The sequence below is a fragment of the Triturus cristatus genome, chromosome 8 (genome assembly GCF_964204655.1).
Source record: "Triturus cristatus chromosome 8, aTriCri1.1, whole genome shotgun sequence".
NCBI classification, from domain to species: domain Eukaryota; kingdom Metazoa; phylum Chordata; class Amphibia; order Caudata; family Salamandridae; genus Triturus; species Triturus cristatus.
In genome coordinates, this window is record NC_140591.1 from 292695406 (window position 1) to 292722742 (window position 27337).

Genomic DNA, 27337 nt, shown 5'->3' on the forward strand with positions numbered 1-27337 from the left:
TTAGGGGAGAAGGCACAGAGACTGTGGTCCAGATTAGCAGGATCCCAGTCAGCATAACACCAGGCAAAAAGTGGGGGTAACCACAAAAAGCAGATCCTAATTTCCTACACACACTCTGTCCCTATCTGGCACTTGGTGGCCTTGATAGTAAAGCCTGCCTGTTGCAGTGCCTCCAGAAGATTTCTGAGGTGAACCAGGTGATCCTCCCAGGTGGAGCTAAAGACAGCTGTATCATCTAGATATGCTGCACTATAGGCTTCCAGACCTCTTAAGACTTTATTCACCATCCTCTGAACTGTGGAAGGTGCATTCTTCAGACCAAGGGGCATCACAAGAAATTGGTAATGCCCACCAGGGGTTGAAACTGCTGTTTTGGCTTGGCATCCTCAGCTAGTCTATCCTAACTGGATGTACTAACAGAAGCTCAAATGGGCTGTAGCCAACCCCTTCTGAGGAACCTCTCTGTAGGCAATGAGTAGTAAGACATCCCATTTTCGCCTTAGCTTTTCTGGGAGCCCTATGATCATACCATTGATCTGTGGATGGTGGGGTGGGGTAAAATTATGGTTTACTCCATACTCTTTCCACATGGCAGTGATATAACTAGACATGAAGTTTGTACCTCTGTCTATTAAAATCTCCTTGGGAAATCCCACTCTAGAAAAGATTTCCAGCAGGGCCCTGGCCACTACAGGAGCTGTGGTCGTTCTAGGGGGAATAGCTTCTGGGTACCTAGTGGCATGGTCAACCACCACTAGTATATAACTGTGCTTCGATGCAGTTGGAGGGTTCAAGCGGCCAACAATGTTAATCCCCACCCTTTCAAAGGGGATCCCAACCAATGGAATTGGAATTAAGGGGGCCTTTGTGGTACCACCTGACTTACACTGGCTTGGCAAGTAGCACAGGAGCAACAAAACTCCTTGGTGTCTTCTGCCATGTGGGGTCATTGAAAGTGAGGGACAAGCCTGTCCCAAGTCTTGCTTTGCCCTAGGTATCCTGAAAGAGGAATATCATGTACCAGGGAGAGGAGGAAACCTCTGAACCTCTGGGTATCACCAGCCTCATGGTGGCACCAGGCTTGGGGTCTCCACCCTCAGAGTACAAGAGCCCTTGTTCCCAATAGATCCTATGGGACCCACTGATATTCCCTGCTTCCTCAGCAGCAGCTTGCTGTCTGAGGGGTTCAAGAGAGGGGCAGGACAGCTGCTCCAAACTCAAGTGTGCCCTCGAGGGGCCCCTTGCCCCCAACAGCTCTGCCTGGTCAGGCCCAAATTCTTCTGGGACAGTACCTTCACAGGGGCTGAGATCATCTCCCTCAGGAGACTGATCCTGATTGGGAGTTTGTGAGGCAAATACAGCCTTACCCTTCCTGCTCCTTCTCTTGGAAGGCACCTGGTCCATTGTTCCAAGATGCAGTGCCTTGTCAGTGCTGAGCAGTTTGCCCTGAGCCCTGGTGACAGCAAATAAACTGGCAGAGATGCTCATAATCTCTGCATGAGTCCTGAAATCCACTGCAGCCCAAGCTGAAGTTTCTAGGTCATTGCCCAACAAACAATCTACAGGTAGGTCTGGAGATACCAGCCTTTTTAGGTCCAGTTACGCCTCACCAGCTGAGGTTCACAACTGCCAAGGAATCGTCTGTCCTGACATCGCTAGCATTGGTGACTTGGTACATTTGCCCAAGTATGATCTGATCAGGGGAAACACGTTTCTCTTTCACCATAGTGACACTGGTCCCCTGTAAGCCATTGTTTATTTACCATTAATCAAAGGCTGTTGTCTGTGCTTGCCCAGGTTAGTTGGACTTGCTCGTGAGGTGGCAAGATCTATGCCACCATCTCAGACTAGAACAGCCTGAGCTGGAGCTCTGACTAGGTCAGAACCCATCTCAGAACCCAAGGTTAACCCCACTAATCCCTTGGTTGCTGTACTACCACTTGTACTTGTGCTGGGGGAGCAGGTGTCTTATGGGCAGTGGTATTAGTAGCTTTGCAAGAATCAGTGATTCTGCAGTACTGTGTGACCTGTGTTCAGGAGAAGACGCTCAAGGAGTGAAAGCGGAAGATTTGGTATCGGATCCCCCTCGTTTTTGGCTCTTTCCCATAGCATCATTCCTTGTTTTGTCCCTATGGTGAACTCTCTGGATTTGCAAGGTGTTTTTATTTTTCCTTTATCCACTGGTTTTGGACAATGAATGTTAAAAACTCAATAAGACACCTTCCTGCATTTTGGACTCCCCTGTCTTGGTTCAGTGGGTTAAAAAGCTAGTGGGACAGGCTGCGCCCCGGGCAAACAGCGCCCCCTCCTTGAGGAAAGACCTGGCAATGGCCATAGAAAATCCGGAACATAGTAACCAGCCCCAGAACTCTCCTAGAAAAACTGTCAGGAAGAGGAATCAGCAGATTTGGAAACAAGCCTTAGCCATGCCACCAGTGAAACAAAAGGGGGGGGGGGGACCTCTCCTAATCAGATACCTGTGATAGAATTAGATCGGGCCAATTCTGAGCACAAAGCTGAGTTTGTAAAATCCAAGGAATTTAAAGAATACCCTCTATTCTCTAACGCGAAATCTTGTACAAGCTTTGGCATAGATAAGTTAGAGAACGTTCATCCCGCGGTCTCACTGTCTCTATCTTCTTCAGAAGACACTTCTTCCAATGGTCACTAATATTCTGGCGCATCCCCCAGCGTGCCCCACGCAGATATTGCATAAACTTCTTTGTGCCAGGAATTATAAAGAAGGCAGCTTCAAGAACGGGAAAAGCCAGCTGGACAAAAGGAGTCCGGGCTTGATCCATCTCAGCAGGGTTTCTCCCATGTGAATGAATGAATGAAATAATTTTATAGATCGCGCATTACCCAAGGGTGTCAGCGCTGAACAGATCAAGAACCGAAAAAGGGCCAAGGGAATAACATGGGTGACTCAGTTAATTTAAAGTGGGAACAGCCAGGTCTTTAGCTGCCTTCTGAAAAACCTGGCTACACCATTCACTTTGCAGTGTGATGCTAAGAGTCCGCTTAATTTATTTTTGGAGGACATTCGGGCGCTCAAAGCCTCGCAAACTATAGAGATAGCAGCTATACATGCCTGGCTCACAAAAATGGAAGATACTATGGCTCGAATTCCAGAGACATTAAGTGAAGCTGAAACAAGAATATCGCAGTTGGAGGACCCGGGTGTTATAATGAAGGAAAAGATTGCGGATTTTCAGAGCCAAAAGACCTCCATGGAATACAAGTTGGAGAACCATTCCAGGCGTTCAAATCTTCGTATCCTTGGCGTTCCGCAGGGACTAGAAGGACAGCAGACACTCCAATGGGTTGACTCCTTTATTCAAAAATACATTTACCCGGAGTATACCAGGGATCTGACTATCATGAGAGCCCATAGTGTGCCAGTACATCTACCTCCAAATTCAAAATTTGCTTGGAAGATCATGGTCAATTTTGGAGATGACCACATAAAAGAACAAATTCTAACCAAAGCAGTTAAGCAACAACAGTTTAATACACCTGAAGTCCCACTATGCCTTATTTTTTCAGACCTGTCCGCTTCAGCTGCCGAAAGACGGAAAGAGTTTGTTAAAATGCTTAATTTGTTTAAGCAACAGGGGGAACAGGCAATGATTGCACAACATAGTAAACTGAAGGTGCATGTTAAAGGCCGATTCCACATCTTTTGCAACGTCCCAAAAGCACAGGAGTTACTTAAGCAGATATCTAATAAGTCATAAGTCTTGTCTGTACCTATGGTTATCCATATATCTGTTGTCTTTTCTCTTCTTTTTCTTTCTTCTTTCTCTGGCCTCATTCTACAGCGTGCTGATGTGGTGGGAGAGGGGGAAGATAGGCCGATAACTTCTGGCACGCTTTGGGGGTGGGAAATGCCTGTCAGGTGTGAGTGGGATGGCGAGACATTCACCACAGCTTTTGGGAGGGGGAGAGCGGGGGCAACAGGGGGAGGTTTGGTGGTGGTGTGGGGGAATTGGGAGCAAGGGGATAAAAAGAGATCCAACCTCTCAATGTTTTGTTACATCCAAAATTATGATTAGAACTGTATGCATAGTTGTGTATGTGTCTAGGTATTGAGGAATAATGGGAAGAGAAGCAATTGAATATTAGAAGTTTCTCTGATGAGAAGCACTATTGTTGAGCTGAGTGCTTTATTAATCAGCATAGCGCTTGGGGGTCCGTTCCACATGCTGGTTCCTTTTCTTTTTTCCTTTTTTAATTATTATACTGTGTTATGAGATAAGGTAAGATGAGATGAACGACACTCTCAAGGTGGTCTCTTTGAATGTTAATTACCTTAATAATAAAAAGAAAATGTGGGCCATTGAAACCTGGATTAAAACAGAAAGTCGATCTGTGGTTTCAATCCAAGAGACTCGTGTACCGGCGGGGAAGTTTGCAGAATATTCTGTTTAGATACTGGGCTACATACCAGGGTTTTTCCTCCTCCCAGACTGCACATTGGGGCACTGCAATGTTTTTGAGTAAGAAATTCAAAGCAGGCGTGGTAAACATCAAGAATGATAAAAATGGAAGGTGGTGTTGGGTGACCTGCAGGTTGGGGTAAAGGTGTCTCACATTTGCTAGCAATTAAGCTCCAGTCGAAGATAACACTGATCCATATGTTGAATGATTCCAATCATGAAAACAAATTCCCGGCGAAGTAATTATAGGGGGAGACTTTAATTTCCTGCAAAATCCTAAAATTGATTCCTCAGTTAAAACCAAAAGGCAATTAAAACCAAAAACCTTTAAAATTATTGAAAACTATAGTAAGACCCCTGGGTTTAATTGATCCCTGGAGGAAAACTTTCCATACCAAAATTGCGTATACCTGTTTTTCGTGTAGATTTCACATTTCTTCCCATATAGATTTCTTCCTTGTATCCAAGATCCTGATTTTTACCAATCAGCGAATCTTACCAAATGGATTTTCAGACCACGCAATGATTGTTCTGGTGGTTGAGTTAGGGAGAGTTTTTGTACATCCTAGGCGATGGGTTCTCAATAAACAGTTTTTGTAGGAAGAAAATTGGGTATTATATTGTAAAACAGAGATAACGGAATTCTTGGCAATTAATCATGGGTCTTCTCCCCTTCATATTGTCTGGGATTCTTTAAAAGTATACATTCGCGGGCTGGGAATAGGTAATGATGCGAAAAATTTAAAAAAAGATAAAGTATTAAAGCAAACCTTAGAACGGAGCGTGCAGCAGTGTTATGAAAGTTTATTAAGAAGCTCTTCGGCTCCTAATCTAACAAACCTTGATCAGGCTAAACGGGCATTAAGTGAGGCACATTATTTACAATCTCAAACCTTAAATTGCACACCCATATGCAAAAGGTATACGAGCAAAGCAATTTTGCCGGTAGGTTCCTTGCATTTCAGTTTCGGAAACAAGCTGGGAGTAATCAGATAAATGCATTGAAATGTCCTGTTACTGGCATGTGGACCGAGGACTCGGTCAGCATTGGGGAAATAATGCTGGAACATTATAAATGCGTTTATGGACAAAAGCAATTGATTAATAGCGAGTCACTTGAGTCGTTCCTTTGGGAACAGAATAACCCGGCTCTATTATTATTATTAGTAGTATTATTATTATTATTTTGAAGCTTCAAAAGTGCGTAGCTACCGCCAATGGGGGTGTCCTGGCGCTACGGACAAGGTGCAGTATGAGTATCTAGCGAAGCTACAAGTTGGAGAACAATCAGGTTTTTAAGTTGCGCCTGAACAGGCATTCAGATTCCATCATACGGAGGGATAGTGGCAGGCTATATGAGACCGAGAGGGTAAATATTATGCACCCCTTCTCTACATAAGAATTGTTGGAGGTTATTAGAAACCTCCCGAATGTTAAAGCCTGCGGACCTGATGTCTTACCGGCAGAATTTTTTTTAACGCTTTTTCAGGAGATTTAGTCAAGTGTTTTCAACTGGATGACAATACAATACTAGAGGGGGCCCAATACCAGCGTCATTTTTTTGTTAAAAAGGGGAAGGACAGCAAAGATCCCAACTCCATTCGTCCAATCACATTATTAAATTCTGATTACAAAGGTATCACAAAACCTTTAGCTAACAGATTCAACACTATAGCATCAAACTTGATTCACACTGATCAAAACGGCCTTATTGCAGGGAGACAGATAGGAATGAATATACACTATTTCGCCGAAGCACTAGATTACTTTGAAAGCAAGAATATACCGGCCCTAGTGCTCTTGTTGGACGCTGAGAAAACCTTTGACCTTGTGGTCTGGGTAAAATTGTCATATCTGGTCTAGATTTGGCATAGCCCCCAGATGACAGGGCTGATGCAAAGAATGTACCACAATGCAGAAGCCAGCATTATTGTCAATCCTACTGAGGTGGGAAAAATCAGTGTTAAACGAGGAACCAGACAAGGATGTACGCTGTCCCCCAATTTATTAGCCTTTGTTATCAAGCCACTGGCTGTCATGGTCACCAGGTTATCGTCTGGATCGGATTGAAACTCTAAGGGGTCTACCTTTTTGACAGCCCCAAGTCTGGATGGAATAAATCCTCTCGGACTAGTGGGATGGTAAACCGAGGGAAGGAAAGGGTAGGAACAGCGGGGAGGGAGACCTGAGGACAAAACAAGGAGTGAAAACAGTTTTACTGTAAGGTCAATGATCTAACTCTGCTACTATGTTATTTATGGCCCTACAAGCGAGAAACCCACTCTACCTGTAAAGAAAACAAGGATGGCCTTATGTCGGGTGAGATGTGAGGGTGATCACAAGGTATCAGCACATTCCTCTCTTACAGAAGAAAAACGAGAGTATAACACAGAAGCCAATGTTAAAGGCAAGTCAAGATACATATAGCGTTCCTGGATTGACAATCAGCAATTCCAAAAGGTATCCAGCAGCTCTCCTCCATTATCCCACGATGAAGGAAAGTCAAGCACCAATATTAGAGAAGGCCTCAGCACACACCAGTGTTCGGAGGATAGTATGAACTTCAGCTTCCAAACCGCAATGCAGAAATAAAATAAATATATATTATGCGCTCCCGCTTTAACATCAAAGCGAGGGTGTCAATAGCTCCAAACCGTTTGTTTCCTAGAAATAGTAACCACATTTCCTCCCGCATGAGACTGTAGGATTTAACGCGTCTCTTCAACGGAAGGAACCGAGGAAATGTGCTCCGGAAGCCTCCGCATCACAAAGCAGCAAGATATGAACAAAGCCGGTGCGAAACTGCACCCTTACCCGACCTTACTTCCTGGTACTCGGGGGTCCACAGGATTATCGGCGTCTTCGTAAAGGCGCCAACTCCTGATATCCAGCTCCGCTGACAGCATGTCTGACAGCATGCAACGTCAGCGCGTGTGTTGACAACGCAAGCGGATGACGGGAACTGTAGTTTCTCGTCCCGTTGAAACTCCGCGTCAGCTGTCAGTGCGCTCACGCTCTGTGTGCCCTGACACTGGCAAGTGCAATCCGAGATAACCCCCATATTAGTCCCCCTTTACCATTTATGACAAAATTACAATTATACGCAGATGATATTATGTTCATTCTCAACTCTGATATGGGGGTTCAGGCGAAGGTTTTTGAGATTTTCACGCATTATGAAGGACTTGGTGGGTATAAAATTAATAAAAAGAAAACTGAAATATGTGGATGTAAGCCAGATGTTTTACATATAGATATTTCCCCATGTGTAAATGCTCATCCAAAAAGATATTTCGGAATTGAGTTTTCGACACAGATTGCGGATTTATATGTTCTAAATTTCTCCCCACTGCTTTTAAAAGTACAAGATTTATTTTCACGCTGGAACTCTCTTCCATTAACCAATCTTGGGGAGGGTTTCGCTGATTAAGATTTCTGTACTCCCTTTATTCAATTTATTATTTTCAGCTATTCCGTGTGTTTTAACTGCATTCTTCTTCAAAAAGATCTATGTTTGCGTCCTTTATTTGGAGAAAAAAAATCCCTGAATTGCACTAAGCATTTTTTATGAGGATTTGGAGAAAGGTGGGCTAGTGATTCCTAATCTTAGATTACTATTTTGTATACTTTGCACTATATATGTCTAGGTTCAAACTAGAATCGCATACAGGAATATTTGAGAATGACTTATGTTGTTGATTTGCACAGAACATCAGATACGCTATCTGCAAAAAATAACGAAATCTCCCCGTTATAAGAGCATGCAGTGGTTTTTCGTAAACACCAGGTTTTTTTTTTTTAGAAGATACACAATTGCTGTTTTCAACAGGGCAACCCCCTTATCCGAACTCGCTTCTGAATTAAGGACTTAAGTTTCAACTGAAATATTCCAAAAATGGTCCAAAGCCGGGTTTAGGAAAATCTCTGACTCTATGGTGGGGGAAAGGTCGCTCAATATTTCTGAAATCCGCGATTTAATCTAAACTGATTTCTTTCTCCTTGGCACCTCTAGATCACTGTATAAAATTCTCCGTAATTTGGATCTGGTTCAATAAACGATAGTAAAAATACAGTGCTCGCACTATTTGAAGAAGATGTAGATAGGGGACCCGGAGACTGGAAAAAACATTTGGCCTCCACAAGCCACTCGGAAAGCAATGACAAAATGGGAAAAACATGAAGGATTGGAATTAACAGCTAGAATGTGGACTGAGGTTATTAAACTTAATATCTGAAAGAAACACGTTAGTTAGATTCCTCACCTTAGAATATCCCCAGGCGTCAGACTGGATCCGGAAGATTTTTCGTCAGCAATACCCCTTGCGCGTCGCTAGGCGTCGTCTGCGGCTCCGCGTCCGTCGTCGGCGTCGTGCGCCGGAATGACGTCGTCGGAGTACTTAGACGCCGCCCTCGCGCGCTGACGTCAGTTCTTCTTTTTTCCGCGCCAGTAAGCGCAGATCCGGGAGAGCTACCCCTTTAGTCACTTTTTGACTAACCTTTTCGATCCTTTTTGATCTTGTCTAACGACGCCGGTGCCGGTAGGATGCCTGGTTTTAAAGCCTGTGCTGACTGTAACCGCCTGATGTCGTTTACGGACCATCACCGCCGGTGCCTGTACTGCTTGGGCCTTGACCACGACGCGGAGTCGTGTTCGGACTGCAAGGCCCTGACCTCGAAGGCTAGACGGGAGCGGTCCCGTAAGCTTCTCGAGATTCGCCACTCGGTCCCGGTCCAGGAGGAGGTCCAAGGATCGGTCGCGGAGCCGCAGCCGACGTCACCATCGGTCGTCAGGATCCAAGTCTTCGGGTAAGTCGAAGCATTCCAAGAAGTCCAAGAGGCGACACCGCTCTTCGGACTCCCCTCGCCGGTCGCGCGACTCGGCCGAGGGTCAGGGTGGTTCCACCCCCGCGGCTCCGGCGGTGCCGCAGGCGCCGCGCAAGTCCCCATACCCGCCGGTCCCTGCGACTAACGCGACGCCGGCGGAGGTCAGTGCCTTCCTCTCGGCCATGAGGAGCCTGGCCCCGCCGTCGACGCCCACTGGCGCGCCTTCGGGCCCCGCGGACCCGACAGGGCTGCCTTGCCTGCCGGTGGCTCCGGCCCCGGCGCCGTCGACGGCTCCGGCCTCGACGCCGCAAGCGCCCGAGGGACCCGTTCCCGAGTCCCCGCCGACGCCGGTCAACCTCGTCACGCCTCCTCCGCCGGCGTCGACACCGGCACCACCCCCGACGCCGACTCCGCTCGACGTCGAGCCCCAGTTCAGTCCCGCTCCGGACCCGGCGCCGCTCCGGCGTCGATGGACGCCGCGTTCGGCGCCGCTAGAGACACATTATGTCTACCGCCCGGCTCCGTACCTTCCTCCTGTATACCAGGAATCGGTTGATGGGGACAACTGGGAGGGATCCGGGGATCCTATGGCCGCACAGGCTCAAATGTCACAGGACTGGGCAGATGAACTGGGGGAGGCCAGTGGCCTGGATACCTCTCCGGACACTGGATTCGTCTCTCCTCCGACTGTGGCTTCGGAGGAGGGCGCAGCTTTCTCTGTGGTGTTGCGCAAGGCGGCCGCAGCCCTTGGGCTCGAGCTACCTGCCGTGGCTGTGAGGACTAACGTCCTCACTGAGGTGCTTCAGTCTGCAGCAAGCTCCACTGAGCCTCTGCTGCAATTCAGTGAGGCCCTCATTGACGTTCTGCAGGGCACCTGGTCCAAGCCCTCCACAGTTCCTCCTGTGGACAGGAACGTCGCCAGGCGCCACCGCCCTGCTCCGGGCGACCCCAGTTTTCTGTCCCAACACCCTACCCCTGAGAGCCTGGTTATCCAGGCCTCCACCCCAATCCTCTTTCCCGACCGCCCCGCCGGACCGGGATTCCAAGAGACTGGAACAGTTTGGCAAGAAGCTGTTCCCCTCCCTTAGTTTGGGCCTGCGGTCTTTGAACACCGCTTGTCTCTTGGACCGTTATTCCCACTCTCTGTGGGATGCGGTGGAGGACGCGCTGCCCCTGTGTCCGGAGGAGGTCCGGACACGACTTACCCAGGCTCTGGCCGATGGGAGGGATGCCGCGCGACATGCTATACGATGTGGGCTTGACACCACGGACTCGCTGGGTAGGGCCATTTCTACCACAGTGGCGCTTAGACGTCACGCCTGGCTGCGGTCCACGTCATTTTCGGGCGATGTCCAGAGCACTCTCATGGACATGCCCTTTGATGGCACTCGCCTTTTTGGCGAGAAAGCGGACAGTGCGCTGAATCGCTTTAAGGACTCCCGGGCTACGGCCAAGTCCTTGGGCCTCTCGGCCCCGCGGTCGCAAACTTCCGCCTTTCGTGGCCAAGGAAGGGGTGCCTCCTCACGTGCGCCTAGCCACCAGCCGCAGAACCAACCTGCGCGCGGTCGCGGACGTGGTTTCCGAGGCGGTTCTGGAGGACGACGAGGTCAGCCCACATCCACCCCGGCAGCATCCGCCTCAAAGCCTTCCTAGTCCGAGCTTTCAGGCCCATTCCACGTCAGTGGGCGGCAGAGTTCGCCATCACCTGCTCCACTGGCGGTCCATCACATCGGACAGGTGGGTGCTGCAAATCGTCCGAAGGGGCTACTCCCTCCCCTTCGAGACGACCCCTCCAGCCATGCCACCGCAGCACCACCGTATCTCGGGGGATCATTTGAATCTTCTCCACGAGGTGGTTTCGGCCCTCTTGGCCAAGGGGGACGTCGAGCGCGTTCCGAGCCCAGAAGTAGGTCGTGGTTGTTATTCCCACTACTTTCTGGTTCCCAAGAAGGGCAAAGGGGGCCTACGCCCTATCTTGGACCTCCGGAACGTCAATGCCTTCCTCCGGAAGGAAAGGTTCAAGATGTTCACTTTGGCTCAGGTTCTAGCTGCCCTAGACCCCGGAGACTGGATGGTAGCGTTGGACTTGCAGGACGCATATTTCCACATCCCCGTCCTGCCAGCCCACCGGCGTTACCTGCGGTTCACGGTGGGCCAAGAGCACTTTCAGTTTACCGTGCTCCCCTTCGGCCTCACCAGTGCCCCTCGGGTGTTCACGAAAGTGATGGCGGTGGTCGCAGCTCATCTGCGCAGATCAGGGGTTCCAGTCTTCCCCTATCTCGACTTCTGGTTGTTGAAGGCGGGCTCGCCCCAGACAGTCGTCTCCCACCTCCAGACTACGGCGGATCTCCTGCATTTGCTGGGATTTTCCATCAACGTGCCGAAGTCACACTTGAGTCCCTCTCAGAAGCTCCTCTTCATCGGAGCGGTTCTCGATTCGGCACAGTTCCGGGTCTATCCGCCGGAACAGCGGGTCCGGGATATTCAGGCCCTGATTCCCATCTTTCGGCCTCTATCCTGGGTTTCGGTCAGGCTAGTGTTGCGGCTTCTGGGGCTGATGGCCTCCTGCATCCTACTAGTGCATCACGCCAGGCGGCGCATGCGGGCTCTGCAGTGGGACCTGAAGTTTCAGTGGGCCCAGCATCACGGCAACCTGTCCGACCATGTCTTGATCTCGGAGGGCACTGCACAGTAGTTGCAGTGGTGGCTCACGGACCGCGATTGGGTCATGGGCAGAAGCCTCTCCCTTCCCCAACCGGAGCATGTCGTAGTGACGGATGCGTCCCTCCTGGGATGGGGTGGCCATATGGGAGAGGCGGAGATCAGAGGCCTCTGGTCTCCGGCGGAGTCTCGTCTCCACATCAACCTGTTGGAGTTGAGAGCGATCCGGCTTGCACTGAAAGCCTTCCTTCCCTCTGTCAGGGGCAGTGTCGTGCAGGTGTTCACGGACAACACCACGCCATGTGGTATTGCAACAAACAGGGCGGGGTGGGGTCGTGGACCCTTTGTCAGGAGGCTCTGCGCCTCTGGACGTGGCTGGAACACCAGGGCGTCACCCTAGTGGTTCAACATCTGGCGGGCTCTCTGAACGCCAGAGCAGACGAACTCAGCCGCCGGTGCATGATGGATCACGAATGGCATCCGAACTCCGAAGTGGCGCAAGGTCTCTTTCAGCAGCGGGGAGAGCCTTGGTTAGATCTATTCGCAACCGAAGAGAACGCGCAATGTCAGCAGTTCTGCGCGTTGGAATTTCCAAGGCGGCACTCGCTCGGCGACACTTTTCGTCACGAGTGGAGTTGCGGTCTGTTGTACGCCTTTCCGCCTATACCACTTCTGCCCAGAGTGCTGAAGAAGATCAGGCACGACCGGGCCCAAGTCATCTTGGTGGCTCCGGATTGGGCACGAAGGTACTGGTATCCCGAGCTACTCAGTATGTTGACCGATCCTCCGATACATCTGCCCCTTCGGGAGGATCTTCTGTCGCAGCAGCAGGGGACGGTCCTCCACCCGAACCTGTCCAGCCTCCACCTCCATGCGTGGAGATTGAGCGGCGGCAGTTGATGCCATTTGACTTGCCTCCTGAAGTCTATGATATCATTCTGGCAGCCAGGCGTCCCTCCACAAAGACGGTATATGCCTGCCGGTGGAACAAATTTGTGGCATGGTGCACAGCAAAGGCTGTGGATCCCCTTTCCGCCCCTCTTTCTGAGGTTCTACTGTTTCTTCTTTCTTTGGCCCGGCAGGGCTCTGTCCTGGGCACCCTGAAAGGTTATCTTGCTGCCATCTCTGCCTTCTTGCGGCTTCCTGATCAGCCTTCTCTTTTCAAGTCCCCTGTGGTTACACGCTTTCTAAAAGGCATTACTCACACGTTCCCTCCTGTTCCTTTTGTAATGCCTCAGTGGGACTTGAATCTTGTCTTGACATTCCTAATGTGCGCTCCCTTCGAGCCTCTTCACAATTGTCCTCTTCGTCTTCTAACTCTTAAGACTGCTTTTCTGGCAGCCATCACCTCGGCTAGACGGGTGAGTGAGCTCCAGGCTTTATCTTCAAAGCCTCCTTTTCTCTCTGTTCATCCGGACAAGGTTGTCCTTCGGCCTCGTCCCTCCTTTCTTCCGAAAGTGGTGACTCCATTTCATCTTGGGCAGTCTGTCACCTTGCCCACCTTCTTTCCGCCTCCGCATCCTTCCAAAGAGGAAGAGAGGCTCCACCGTCTGGACCCAAAACGTGCGCTCTCCTTTTATTTGGACTGCACAAAGCAGTTCCGGGTGGACGACCAACTTTTCATTGGATACGTGGGTGCTAAGAAGGGGAAAGCTGTGCACAAACGGACCATCTCTCAGTGGGTCGTTTTGTGCATCAAAATTTGTTACTCCTTGGCAAAAAAGGACCCTCCTGTTTGGCTGCGCGCCCATTCTACTCGGGCCACAGCGGCTACTACTGCTTTGGGACGGGGTGTCCCTTTGCAGGACATCTGTCAGGCGGCGACGTGGGCTTCGCTACACACGTTTGCCAGGCATTATTGCCTTGACAGCCAAGTCCGGAGGGATGGCTTCTTTGGCCGTTCTGTCCTCCAGGACTTTCTGGTGTGATCTTGGTTCGCAGACCCACCACCGGGGATGGTATTGCTTGGGTATCTTTTCTAAGGTGAGGAATCTAACTAACGTGTTTCTTTCAGATGAACAAGTTACTTACCTTCGGTAACGATGTATCTGTAAGAAACATTAGTTAGTTAGATTCCTCACCGACCCACCCATCCTCCCCGTTCTGCGAACTGACATCTAGGGTTAAGGTTATCCTTTTCAGGCCCCTAGATTTTATTTTTGGCACCAGTGTCGGTCTTTGCATGGCTCTGCGTTCCTGGCGCGGAAAGCTATGTACAAGAACTGACGTCAGCGCGCGAGGGCGGCGTCTAAGTACTCCGACGTCATTCCGGCGCACGACGCCGACGACGGACGCGGAGCCGCAGACGACGCCTAGCGACGCGCAAGGGATATTGCTGACGAAAAATCTTCCGGATCCAGTCTGACGCCTGGGGATATTCTAAGGTGAGGAATCTAACTAACTAATGTTTCTTACAGATACATCGTTACCGAAGGTAAGTAACTTGTTCTTCGTTACATTGGATGTGGTAGGACTATACACCTGTATCCGCAGGGAATTGGGTCTGTTGGCGGTTCGCCATTACCTAGACAAGGAAGGGGCTGACCACTACTCCTACAACCTTATGATCATGCAAATGATTGATCTCATTCTCACGAATAATTTTTTTCAAACATGATGAAAGGTGGTACCATCAACTCCAGGGTACGACCATGGGTTCCAGGTTTGCTCCCTCTTATGCCGGCCTTTTCATGGGGTGGTATGAGAGGGAGCATGCATGGAGCAGGAATGCTTCCCCCTGGACAAATTACATTGTGTTTTGGGGGAGGTATATAGATGATATTGTGTGTCTGTGGTCAGGCTCAGAAACACAGCTTATGGAATATCTAGCATACCTCAACAACAACTCCTTTAATGTACAACTAACAATGTCACATAACAAAGAAAATATCGATTTTTTTTAGATTTTCACTTTTACATTAAAGAGGGCCAAATACACAGCACGATGTTCAGAAAAAAAACAGTATGCAATAGCATTTTGCATGCTTCAAGCGCACATGCCAGTTCTGTCATTGCCAACATTCCGTATTGGGAGATGGTTAGGACCAGACGGTTATGTAGCGAAGAAATTGGATTCAGGGAGAACATTAAGGACATCAAACAGCGTTTCACACATAGGGGGTATGATGCTAGTACACTAAATAGAACTGAGCGTAGAGTTTTGAAGCTCCCCAGAACCCAGACTCTTGTGCATACTGATAGAGGGGCTTCCAGGAACTCGCTCACTAGCTCCAAACCCAGAGAAAAAATATGCTTTTTCACGAATTACACTGCACATAGTGACAAAATTTTCAAAGCTTTTAGGAAGCATTGGCATCTACTCTTGGACATTCCCAGATTACGCCCCATTATTAGTGGAAAACCCTCCTTGGTGTATACGAGGGGACGTACACTTTATGTCCGAGCTATGTGACCACACAGAAGACACCCAACACCTGGTTACCCACACCGCCAGTTGGCTTTTACACATGTACTACTTGCAATGTATGTGTATTTGGACGTAAAAAATGTAAAGAATTTAGCCACAACACTGATAAGGTACATCATATCAGGCATTTCATCAGCTGCAATACAAAATACGTAATATACACACTTGAGTGCCCGTGTGGGAAGGTTTATGTGGGGAGTACAGCACGATGTCTGAAGACTCGTATTCAAGAACACCGACAAGCTCATATTAACAATGACGCACGATACCCCATGACTGAGCATTACAATAGAGTACATTTGGGTGATAAGTCCTTCTTCTGTGGCATAGACCATGTTCCCGTGAACAAACGAGGAGGGAACAAAGACCTCATACTGAGACAAACAGAATCCAAATGGATATGTAGATTACGGTCGGTTACCATGGGGCATAATTCTGACCATGAATTCCATTACTTCCTTACATGAGCCTTTATGTTTTGGTGAGTTATGTGCTAGGGTTGTGAATAAATGATAACATGGAGTTCTTTGAGGGCCGTTGACTCTGTGACTGTCTGTTTTGCACCTGTCTCTTGTCCCCAGGTAGCCATATGACACCTTGAATATATCTTTAGATAACTATGGTCTATTGCTTGCCTGTGTATTTTTCCGGCATAATAGAGTTTTCGTTCCATGAGCCATAGAACGTCCTTTTGGTTACTCTCATCTTTTGATTCTCTGACTCTGTGACTGTCTGCTTTGCACCTGTCTCTGGTTCCCAGGTAGCCGTATGACACCTTGAATATATCTTTAGATAACTATGGTCTATTGTTTGCCTGTGCATTTTTCCAGCATAATAGAGTTTTCTTCCCATGAGCCATAGAACGTCCCTTAGGTCACTCTCATCTTTTGATTCTGTTACTCGGGTCCGAAAGTTTTTAAGACTAGGGCATTTTTGACAGTGTGGTTGGATGGCTTTCACTATTTATACCAATACTATTATGGTATTGACTAGTCTTATGCGTGTACACTCTTTTGCCTGTGCATGCATCTTGTCCACTAGATAGATTTTCGGGCTTACAAATTCGTCTTCTCTGTCATGCTGCACCACTCAATTTAGGTATGAAGTTTTATATTGACATTGACAGTCTGGGTCACATTCTCAGTGCTCACGAAAGGCTTATTTATCCAACACCATCGTTGTGCCAAACCAGACGCTTCGGTCTGGTTTTCTGATCCTCTGATCCGTACATGGCATACGGAGACTCTTTTCACCTGTGCAGCGGATATATTTATTTTATAACTTGGCTGCTGCTCGGGTCTTTTATGTCATCTTTTATGAGGGACTCTTCTATGTCACACGTTGCTTATTGCGGTTAAGGAATTCCTCGATGCCCTAGATTCGTTTCCATTTTAGAAGGGCTGATGAGCACGGGGTTTTTTGCTGTTTTATCACTTTGTGTATGTTACACTATTAACCATCGTATGCGGCATTTCGGAATATATTAAGTCTTGTTTTGTTAACCTTTTGACTTTGCTTAGATTAGCGCAAGTCCCCTCTTTTCTAGTATTGGGTAGACGTTCATGCTGCCCGGGAAACGCTGGATTCAGGGATCACATTGGCTACGTGGAACACGCGGCATTCTGGAATAATAAAGTTTTTCGTTTTGACCTATTGACGTTTTTTACACAAACGCAAGTCCCTTTTCTCTACCTTTGGGAGACGTCCAGGTTGCCCGGGAGACAAATAATGCAAGGATCACAGTGGCCACCCTGAATACGCCCGCCCACAACTTCCGACGCTCCTTAATGATTGCATACGTGCGTTTCCTTTTAAACCTTGGCACGTTTTCGCTTTAGGCATACGGGACACTCTGAGGGGAGAGCACGGACCTCCATTGATTTACAGGTATGCGGTGTAACTTTTGGTAGATGTTTTAAGCTGTCTGTACGGGCGTGATACTGGGAATTCCTATTTGTCTCTTTCTTGCGCCACGACACGGCTCTTTCAGTATATGTGTAAGCATGGCGGATGCTTTGCCTCACTTAACTATGTGTAGTAGCATTACACGCGGGTTATATATAATTTGTCCTGAAGTGACATCGGTGAATTAATGTCAGTGTCATTGGCAATCCCATCTGCGTGTTTTTTATGGAACTTTGGTTTGCAATTTCCCTCTAGTACTTGCAAGCAGTATGTTTTCGGACTGCTATTGTATTATCCATATAGGCGCTTTGGAGTGGAATATGTCACTTTGGACTAACATTACGTCCTGTTTAACCTCACGCCTCTGTGGTAATACACCCACGCTTCGTCCTAAGCTAGATTAGATCTGTTATTTTCTTTTTTAAATTACATATATATATCTTTTGAATTGACCCGTTATTATCTGTCTCTTTTTCTACTGTTTGTTTGACAGAATCGTGTACAGTGCTCTTATCAAGGTGGCACTGGGAGTACAATTAGGACTATTTATTTGGGAAATACGACGCTATTATCACTGCTCCTCTCGAGACGGATATTTATTTACACAGACGGCGGTCATACTTTTGGAATACATTCTCAACCTCACACATGGTACATGTCTCCACAGGGGGACGTTTGCTCATTATTTTCTTCTGCCCTTCTGTCTTAATTAGTTGGCTCATACATGTCTTGATAGGATATTTAGACATAACATTATAACTTGCTTATTCTGTGTATTGGAATTATTTTCCAGTTTGGGGTGCTCTTCACCCAATAACACACTTATGCAAAAGGGCCTTCAGAATATACAACATTGGGCCAATATGGGCATACTTATGCCCCTTTTACTGATAAAATACTATAATATATATATGTGGAATTTTCATTTTTCATTTCTATGTTTGTGACTGAAATGTTTGTTAGGTTAATTATTTGTTATTAATTTTGATATTTATTTCTGTATATAACTTTTCCAAAAAAAATTTTGTATGGTTATATTTGTGTATTGAGTGTTTGTAATCTATTCCTTTTTGTCCTGTGCTTATTTTCTTAGTATGTGGTGCTTTTAAATGTGTCTTTTAATGTTTTTTAAATGTTCTTACTGTTGCTCGTATATTTATGTTATGTTTTTCTATACTTTTCCAGCCCTGAAGAAGTTCAATTTGAACGAAACGCGTTGGCTGAGACTATGGTTGGACAATTAAATTAAAATAAAGATTTTTTTCGAGTACAAACAATTGACCACTTGGTGTGATGTATTAACAAGTAAATTGGTGGTGCACCGCTCCAAACTTCGTCTCATTACTGCCTGGACAGCCAAGTCCGGAGAGATGGCTTCTTTGGCAGTTCCGTTCTGCAGGACTTCCTGGTGTGATCTTCGTTCGCAGACCCACCGCCGGGGTTGATATGGCTGGGGTATCTAGTCTAAGGTAAGGAATCTAACTAATGTGTTTCTTTCAGATGAACAAGTTACTTGCCTTCGGTAACGATATATCTGCAAGAAACATTAGTTAGTTAGATTCCTTACCGCCCCACCCATCCTCCCCGTTCTGCGAACTGATATCTAGGGTTAAGGTTATCCCTTTCAGGGCCTTAGATTCATGGCACCAGTGTCGGTTCCTGTCATGGCTCTGCATTCCTGGCGCGGAAAGCTATGTACAAGAACTGATGTCCGCGCGCGAGGGCGGCGTCTAAGTACTCCGACGTCATCCCGGCGATCACGACGACGGACGCGGAGCCGCAGACGACGCCTAGCGACGCGCAAGGGTATTGCTGACGAAAAATCTTTCCGGATCCAGCCTAACGCCTGGGGATATTCTAAGGTAAGGTAAGTGTAGGAAGGTGGATATCTGACTATGGTTACCCCCAACTTTTTGCCTAGTGTCTAGCTGGTTTTTCGACTTAGTTGGCCTGAGATCCTGCCATTCAGGGTCTCAGGCTGTCTGCTCTCTCTTTAACATGGACTCCATGTACCCTAGGTACATACCCAATTGGTAAGGATCACCTTATTGGACCCTGTACAGTGTACCCTAAGTACCCAGGGCATAGGTGTACCCTAGGCCTCCCAGGGGCTGCAGCATGTATTATGCCACCCCTGGCCTGGCCTTCCAATCAGACACAACTGGCTGATCACTCAGTTAGGGCAAGGTCGTGTAATCACCCCTTGCTTAGGTGTAGTATTCCTATACCTACCTTATATATAGACACATGTGTACCTATCATCCACTCCTATGGCAGGTCTTAACAATCCTGGAGGCAGAGTGCTTGGTAACATGTGAGATGGTGCTCTAGCATGAGCTGAGCCTGTCTGCAGCTTTCGGAACCATGTCCTTATAGCTGTTCTATGATATAGCCTACCATATACTCTTAAAGTACCTTATAATCTTAAACGGTTATGGTAACTATGGTTTGGCTTTATCAAAACATGTCGTGTAAGGTGTCTAACACTTTGGAATAATACCCCCATACCATTTCTGGTGATGAGGATATTATTCCTCCCTTCTAGAGGGAGAGACATGTTAAAATCCTACTTTGCTGTTTAACTCTGCCCAAAGCCTCCGCATCACAAAATGGATGCTGCTGCCACAGACACGAGTCTGACCTCCTGCAGCTGGGAGCCCTCCCAGCCAGGGAGGCCTGGACAATAGGTTTCCTGCTTGGGGAGGTGCTAGCACCTCCCCAGACAGACTTTAGTGTATTGGGGCAGGGAGGGCTGAAAGGAATGAGACATGCCTGGGGCACACACGGTGCTCCATGCATAGTCCAGTTCAAACCGGCGCTGGGGCACTCCAGCCCCAGCTCTGGCGCGAAACTGGACAAAGGAAAGGGGGTGTAGCCACCCCCCTTCCTGGTCCCACCCATAGGAGGGACCTTGCAGGTAGCCCAGCCCACTAGCCCAGTATATCAGTAGGTAGCTGAGCCCTGCAAATTAGATTAACCTGACTCTGCAACTTGAACAGAAACTCTGGACCTTCGACATTCGACCTCAGGAAGAAGACTGAAGAAATCTCCCTTGTGGCCAAGGAGTGACCACCCTGGGCAACCAGGCACCATCCAGCGACCGCTGCTTGCTTTGCGACTGATCCTACGAGGGACGACTGCTGAGACTGACCAGCGCCGAGACTTCCAGACACCTCTGACCCAGATCCACATCTACAGCGAGGCTGAGACCCGTGGAGGCGATGAGGGACGTGGGACCGGCGACTTGGGAAAAGTGGCTAGTAACTGACTAGCGCGACTTCTGAGGCTTCCTCGAGGCTGTGCTTGGGGAATTGAGAAGCCCCCATCCCGAGCACCATCTGCAAAGAAGATCCGCTCCCCACACTTCACGTGTTCTGCGTGGGGCCCTTCTGCACCTGAGTTGCTCGACGTGTAGTCCGGTTGCTGGCCCGTTGGCTAGTGACCTCTGCGACGACGAACCTTTGATTTCACCTTGCTGGTCCGGCTCCTCCAGACTGGCACCCGCTCCTCTGTGAAAGAGAAGCACCCCAGACCTTCCTGGTCTGCACCAGAAGCAATTTTTCCATTCTGCGTGGGTTCCGCTTGCCAAGGCTTGTTGGGTCCTAACTCGACATCGACGCCGCCGACAGCAAGAGCCTTCGTGGGACAGCTCGCCTCCTGGTCCTGGTCGTCCTCGACGTCTCCTGGTACCCGTGGCTGCTGCGACAAGCTTCACCTCTTCACCTGCATCTGCACGACATCGCCTGGTTCCTTCCTGGTTCCTTCCCGGCTCCTGGTTGGTGACCTAGACTCTGTCCCTTCTGCTTGCAGGTATCCTTCCTTCTTGATTCCATCCTTGGGATCCACCGGACACTCTTCACTGACTGCCTGTCAGCAACTTTCCTTCAGGCATCCATAGGAGTCAACGACGAAACCCGACGCAAGTTCACACCTATGCACCCGCAGCCCGTGGGCTAGTTAACTTGAGTACTCCGGTGCTCACAAGGGTATTGACTATCCTAGGGTCTAGTTTCCAAGTCTCGACTTCCTAGCTATTCCAGAAGTGTCCTAAAACTCTTAATTTCTAATAACTACTATTTCTATCGACTTTTACGCATTACGCATGAGTGTTTCCACTCTGCACCTGAATCCCGTGGGCCTCCCACTTCCTAACCTTTGGTAGTATAGTGTAACCCCAGCGATTGCCTAGGCCTATCCTGTGTTCGTGACAGTGGTTCTTATACCACTTACTTAGTATATGGTTTGCGTGGCCCCTAGGGCCTAACTGTATTACTTACCTGTGTGACTTAATGTATGCTTAAATAAGACTGTGTTGTACTTACCTCGAATCTCATTAAGAGTGCTGAGGGTTTGACTAGAATAAATAAATTCTATTTTTATATATATCTGTTGTGGTGTCCTTTCATTTGGTATTCAAGGGATTCCATATGGTATAACAGCTGGCTTCACATGCCATACAGAGTTTAGCCTAAGACTGCTCTTGTCCATGCTACCACTAGGATAGCTGGTCTATAAGGTTGACTTTACAACCAATCACCATAAGGGTTGTTTGGACTGATACAAGGTGTACACTAGAATGAGTGACATCATATATCAGGCCAACTTCTCACAGTGAGGAATCTAACTAACTAATGTTTCGTACAGATATATCGTTACCGAAGGTAAGTAACTTGTTCGTCACATCCTCACTACCTAAGACTCTGTTTAACTGTCGATGACATAAAATTAAACACACCTTTACAGTCAGTTGTTCTCTTGATGTACTTCATGTTTTTAATTGGTGAATCTGAGGTCATAGTGGCCTGAGTATTAGCCAAGGGCAGTTCTTTGAAATATTAGATTTCTCTTGACAGCATGAGTGTGAGCTGAAACACAGCTTGCAAATTTCGGAATGCAGGCATGTAATCTAACTTTATTGACTTTGATTTTGTGTTGCAAGATTTGATTTTAAAGGAACACACATATATATATATATATATATATATATATATATATATATATATATATATATATATATATATATATATATATATATATATATATATATATATATATATATATATATATTCTCAGTCAATTAGCCCCACAAATTGATAATCTGAACTGATTAGTTCTATGAAGTGTTGTGGGGCTCCAAGTTGTTCTAGGTTTGAATATGTAATTTGTGTCTCTTTGTTCACAGCTATTTATCAGCCTTGATTCGAAAGACTGCATGAACATTTTGAGTGACACTGATGATAGTGGTCTGAGTTGCAACTCTCCTGTGGATGCACTGGAATCAGAACTGCACAACTGTAATCAGAATATTGAAACTCTTCTTCCAATGCATGATTTTAGATCAGGTAATCTTTCTTTTGTCAAGGAGTCGAAGGTGTTTGAAAATATGAAGACTGGATTTAAAAGTAAAACAAGCAAACGGTTTTCCATTGCCACCAAGCACAGGCCTCTATAGAGTCTTAGTGACAATGCATACAGCCATTGAAGAATGTTTGCCAGCTTCCAAGGTCGACCTCCCAAAAACTTTTGTTGGCTTTGAAATGTATAAGTTAAGGGGGGAGTCACTAAACTCTCAAAGCTCTTGTTGCAGGGATTCTGCACAAACACAGAACTATGCGCAGGATTATAGGACCTTGGTGTATAGAGACTGAGTCATCCTACCACCTTAGTGCCCATAAGCCAAGGACCGACTAGCTATAGTGTCTCACTTGCTCTCCTACTCACTCACAGAGAAACAAATGATTAGACACCCCAGAACACAACACTCCCAGATCTCTCAGGAATCGTGGTACCAAGACACACCCTTTCTTTCTCACTCTTGTACTTGTCCACAATCAGGTCTGACAGAGACACAAAATAGTTTAAAATATTTATCTGAAAGAAACAGTTAGTTATAGATTACTTACCTTAGAATTACCTCCAGGTGTCAGACTGGATCTGGAAAGTTTTTTCGTCAGCAGTATCTCTGCGTGTCAGAAGGTGGCGTCTGTTCTGCATCCATCGTCGGCGTCGTTGTCGCCGCCGCGGTAGCTACTTAGATGCCACCCTCACGCGCTGACGTCAGTTCTTTCTTTTTCCGCTCCAGCCAGCGCAGGTCCAGAGAGAACGGTACCTCCTGTCACTTTTTGACTGAACTTTTTGAGCGACTTTTGTCGATGTCTACCGACTCCTGGTGCATGTAGGAATGCCCAGCTTAATGCTTGCGGTTTCTGTACCCGACTGATGTCGGTGACGGATCTGCACTGCGTGTGCCTCTTTTGCTTGGAGCGCCACCACGACCCCAAGTCGTGCTCCGACCGCTGGACCATGGCTCTGAAGTCTTTGCGGGAGCGGTACCGAAAGCTTTTTGAGCGCCGGCAGTCTGCTCCGCACCGCTCGAGATCCCGGTTGCTAGGGAGGTTGAGGGACCGGTCGCGGAGCCATCACCACTCGTCATCCAAGTCCGCACCCGGGGTCAGGTAAGTCAAAGCACAAGAAGAAGCCGAAGAAGCATCGTCGCTCTTTGACTTCTCCCCGTTGCAAGAAAGTGGCTCTGTACATACCGTACCAAAGTAAGGTTCAGTGTGTACAGAGTCCCCAGAGGTTTGGCCGAGGCTAAAGTTAGATATAACCTTACTCTCTAAAGTGGTAGCTTGGTCGCGCAGTAAGGCAGTATCAGAGGACAGTGTAAAGCATTTGTTGTACACACTCAGTCAGCAAATGGTCTCACACACTCAAGAACTGAACTCTAGGCCAATTATTTTGTATATAAAAATATATAGTTTTATTTTAGAACCAACAATAGGTATTAAAATACTTTCTCTGAATAAAATTCTGTAGTTGTATACTTTCAATAAGTAATAGACGTTTAAATGCAATAGTTACAGTTGTTGCAATAGGCAATACAATTCAAACACAATTATAACATTGAGCTCAATGGGAGTTTTTAAGTAAATGCAATTTCAGTTACTTTGCGTATGATTTTCTTACTCAGGGTTGGATCCTGGATTCAGCCCTGGTGCATTTCCTGTAAACAGTTGAAAGAAATCGTTTTTGTTACACAGGCGATTTTTAAGGAATATTTGTATGTGTCAAAAAATGGACACAAACCAGGCAATGTTATTCTACGGAGGCAAATCAAGTTATCGGTAAGTACAGTTGTGATAACTTTTCAGGGCCAGTGCTGGGCACCAAGATCCAGCACTGGGATCTCTCCCGATAGCAGGTGAGTAATTTCGTTCTGTAGTAGGGGTATCTCTGTTATAGTCATAATCTATGAATAGTCCCGCCCATGTGCGGGGACCCCGGAGCAATCAAAATATCTCTTAAGCTGTCCTGCATTTGCAAACCTGCAAAGACACTTAAGAGACAGACAAAATAATACAGCCTAATAACAATATGGCTGCACTTCCTCTGAAGTGAACACAAAAGCCAAAATAAAGTTTAAATGTCATTTTTATTCACATCTGACATGTTCCTTTATTGTATCACACTCCCTTCACCAAAATTCCTTTAAACAATAGAGAGGAAGGGGTGAACAGACAAGCCCTATAGGCTGTCATTATGTGTCTGCTAAAGGGATACCGTGCCTTTAAGAAACTCTCCAGAGACCCCCGGTATCCCAGGATGCACAGCCAAAGCAAGTTACTTTCAGTTCTTTTTTCCGGCTCCTGCTAGCAGGACCCTGGAGCTTGAGCTCTACCCTTTTGGGTGGATATTTGGACTAAATTTTGGTTTTTTGGATAAATAGTGTGTTCATTCGACGTCTAGAGCCTTTCTCTACTGCATCCTGCAATTTGGTGCAATTTGCTCACTTTTAGCATGGCTTTATTTGATAAATGCCCTGAGTGTGGGAGGAAAAAGGCCAAGACGGACCCACATGATGTCTGTATCCTCTGCTTGTCATCCTCACATGTCCCTGCTACATGTGCCATCTGCAAGACCTTCTCCAAGAGGACCCTGAGGGACAGAGAGAAGATTCGCCTCCAGGGACAGGAGAAGCAGAGGACAGGTGGGACTTCGGGGCATGGAGGATCTCATTCCCCTTCCTCTGCCCATGCTTCAGCCACTGGAGGGACCTCCGGGCAGAAAAAGGAGCAGAAACGACGCCTACCGGCTGGTAGGTCGCGTTCGACGTCGAAGGCGACTACGTCGAGAGGTAAAGCGCCGGTGTGTTCGCCGTCGATCCAGGGCTCTGGATCACGGCGTTCTCGACGTTCGACGTCGAGAGAGGGACCGGCGAGACCTAGGACTAGGTCGCCATCGAGGATTCCGCGGTCGACACACCATCGACGCCGTACCAAGCCCCACGATGGATCGACGCCGACGACATCGACGCCGAGACACCGGCGACTGCCGTCGAGACGAAGAAGATCGCCGTCGAGGCACAGATCGCCGTCGAGGCACAGATCGCCGTCGAGGCGAAGGAGATCGCCGTCGAGGCGAAGGAGATCGACGTCGAGGAGACATCGTTCACCGTCGACGTCGAGAGACTCTCCGTCGACTCGACGTCGAGTGGCCACCGTTCGACGTCGAGGGGACGCCGAACGGCGAGGAGACGCCGTACGAGGTCGACGATCAGTTCGACGTCGGTGACATCTGGTAACACTTCTTCGGTGATTACGATCTCCAGTCGTGGATCTAGGAGACGACGGCGCTCCACCTCGTTTACTTCAGCACGGGATAGGCCCGCCAAGAAGAGAAGGGTGGACGGGAGTCCGGACAGTGCTGGTCCAGGTTGTCCTGCAAGGAGTGATGGAGCTCCGCAGCCTCTCCCTCAGCCGCTGCCTCAGAAGCCTCCTACGCCTCCTCCCCCTCCTCCTCCTCCTCCTCCTCCTAAGCGACCTACGCCACCGCCGGTGCCTCAGCTCCCGCCGTCTCCTCGGCTACCGGCGATTCCTAAGGCTCCACGCAGACCGAGGTCACGCTCTCGATCTCGCCGGAGGTCACGGAGTAGACACAGGTCGTCCACTCACACAAGGCATGGACGACGGAGGTATAGATCTCGTTCCAGAGGCACGAGGTATACGGACTCTTCTGGCAATGGACGGCTCTCCCCTTCGTTGTCGGAAACTCCGCCTACTCGAATCTCGCCGGTCGATGATATTGCCACTTTCCAGGATGTGCTGATGAGGTGGGCGGCGAAATTGGGAATCTCAGTAGCAGTCCCGGTTCCCTCTACCTCGGTGATATTTGAGACATTGCACAAGGCTCACCTGTCACGCCCCCTCCTTCCTTTGGTTCCGGGTTTGGAGGAACCAGCCATTAAGGTCTTCTTGACACCAGCAGTGGTGAAGTCTGCTCCCTCACGGCTGGAGAAGAAGTACAGGGCCCCTGATTCGGACCCGGCGTTCCTCAGGGTGGACCCCCCCCCCCCCCCGGACTCCGTCATTGTGGTTGCGGCTCGTAAACAACACTCCACGACGCCCTCTTCCACGGCTCCTCCGGATAAGGAGAGTCGCAAGATGGACTCCTTGGGGAGGAGAATGTGCTCTACGTCGGCCACGACTATGAAGGCTGCTAGCGCCTCCGCCCTGCTGGGTCGCTATGACCGATCGCTTTGGGACTCTCTGCAACAGTTTGCTGCCTCCCTGCCTAGGGACAAAAGGGAGGACTTGCAGGAGGTGCTGAACGAGGGCATGATGGTCTCCAACCAGATCATCAGTGCGGCGGGGGATGTATCGTTGCTGGCGGCCCATGGGTACTGTCATGGAGTACACATGAGGAGACATTCCTGGCTGCGGCTTACCTCTCTAAAACCTGAAGCGCAGCAAAAGATTGCTAACTTGCCTTTCTCTGGCTCGACGTTGTTCAGGTCTCATGCGGATGACGAGATGGCCCGCATGAAGGCCGAAGCGGAAACCCTGAAGGCCGTGGGGTTGGAAAAACCCAAGGAGCAGAAGAAGTCATTCCGTTCCTATGGCAGGCGTTATTCTAAGCAACGCGGTCAAGGGCGTCAGTCTGGTCACCAACAGCAGCACCAGCAACAACAACAGTTCCCGAGGCAGTCCTTTCAGAAGCGCCAGAGGGGCAGAGGCCAGCATCAATCCTCGTTGGGGAACAAAGGCCCGGCCGGGTCGAAGCCCTGAAAGGTCACTTCCCCCTC

The 27337-nt window shown here is 48.3% G+C and overlaps 1 protein-coding gene across 1 annotated transcript in view; it reads left to right on the top strand.

Moving 5' to 3' along the window:
• RNF17 (ring finger protein 17) overlaps positions 1–27337 on the top strand; it is a 2644767-nt gene that overhangs the window by 2376079 nt on the left and 241351 nt on the right. Inside the window, exon 36 of the mRNA XM_085621540.1 lies at positions 22439–22598. Coding sequence (XP_085477666.1) covers positions 22439–22598 — 160 coding nt within the window. The remainder of the gene's footprint in view (positions 1–22438; positions 22599–27337) is intronic.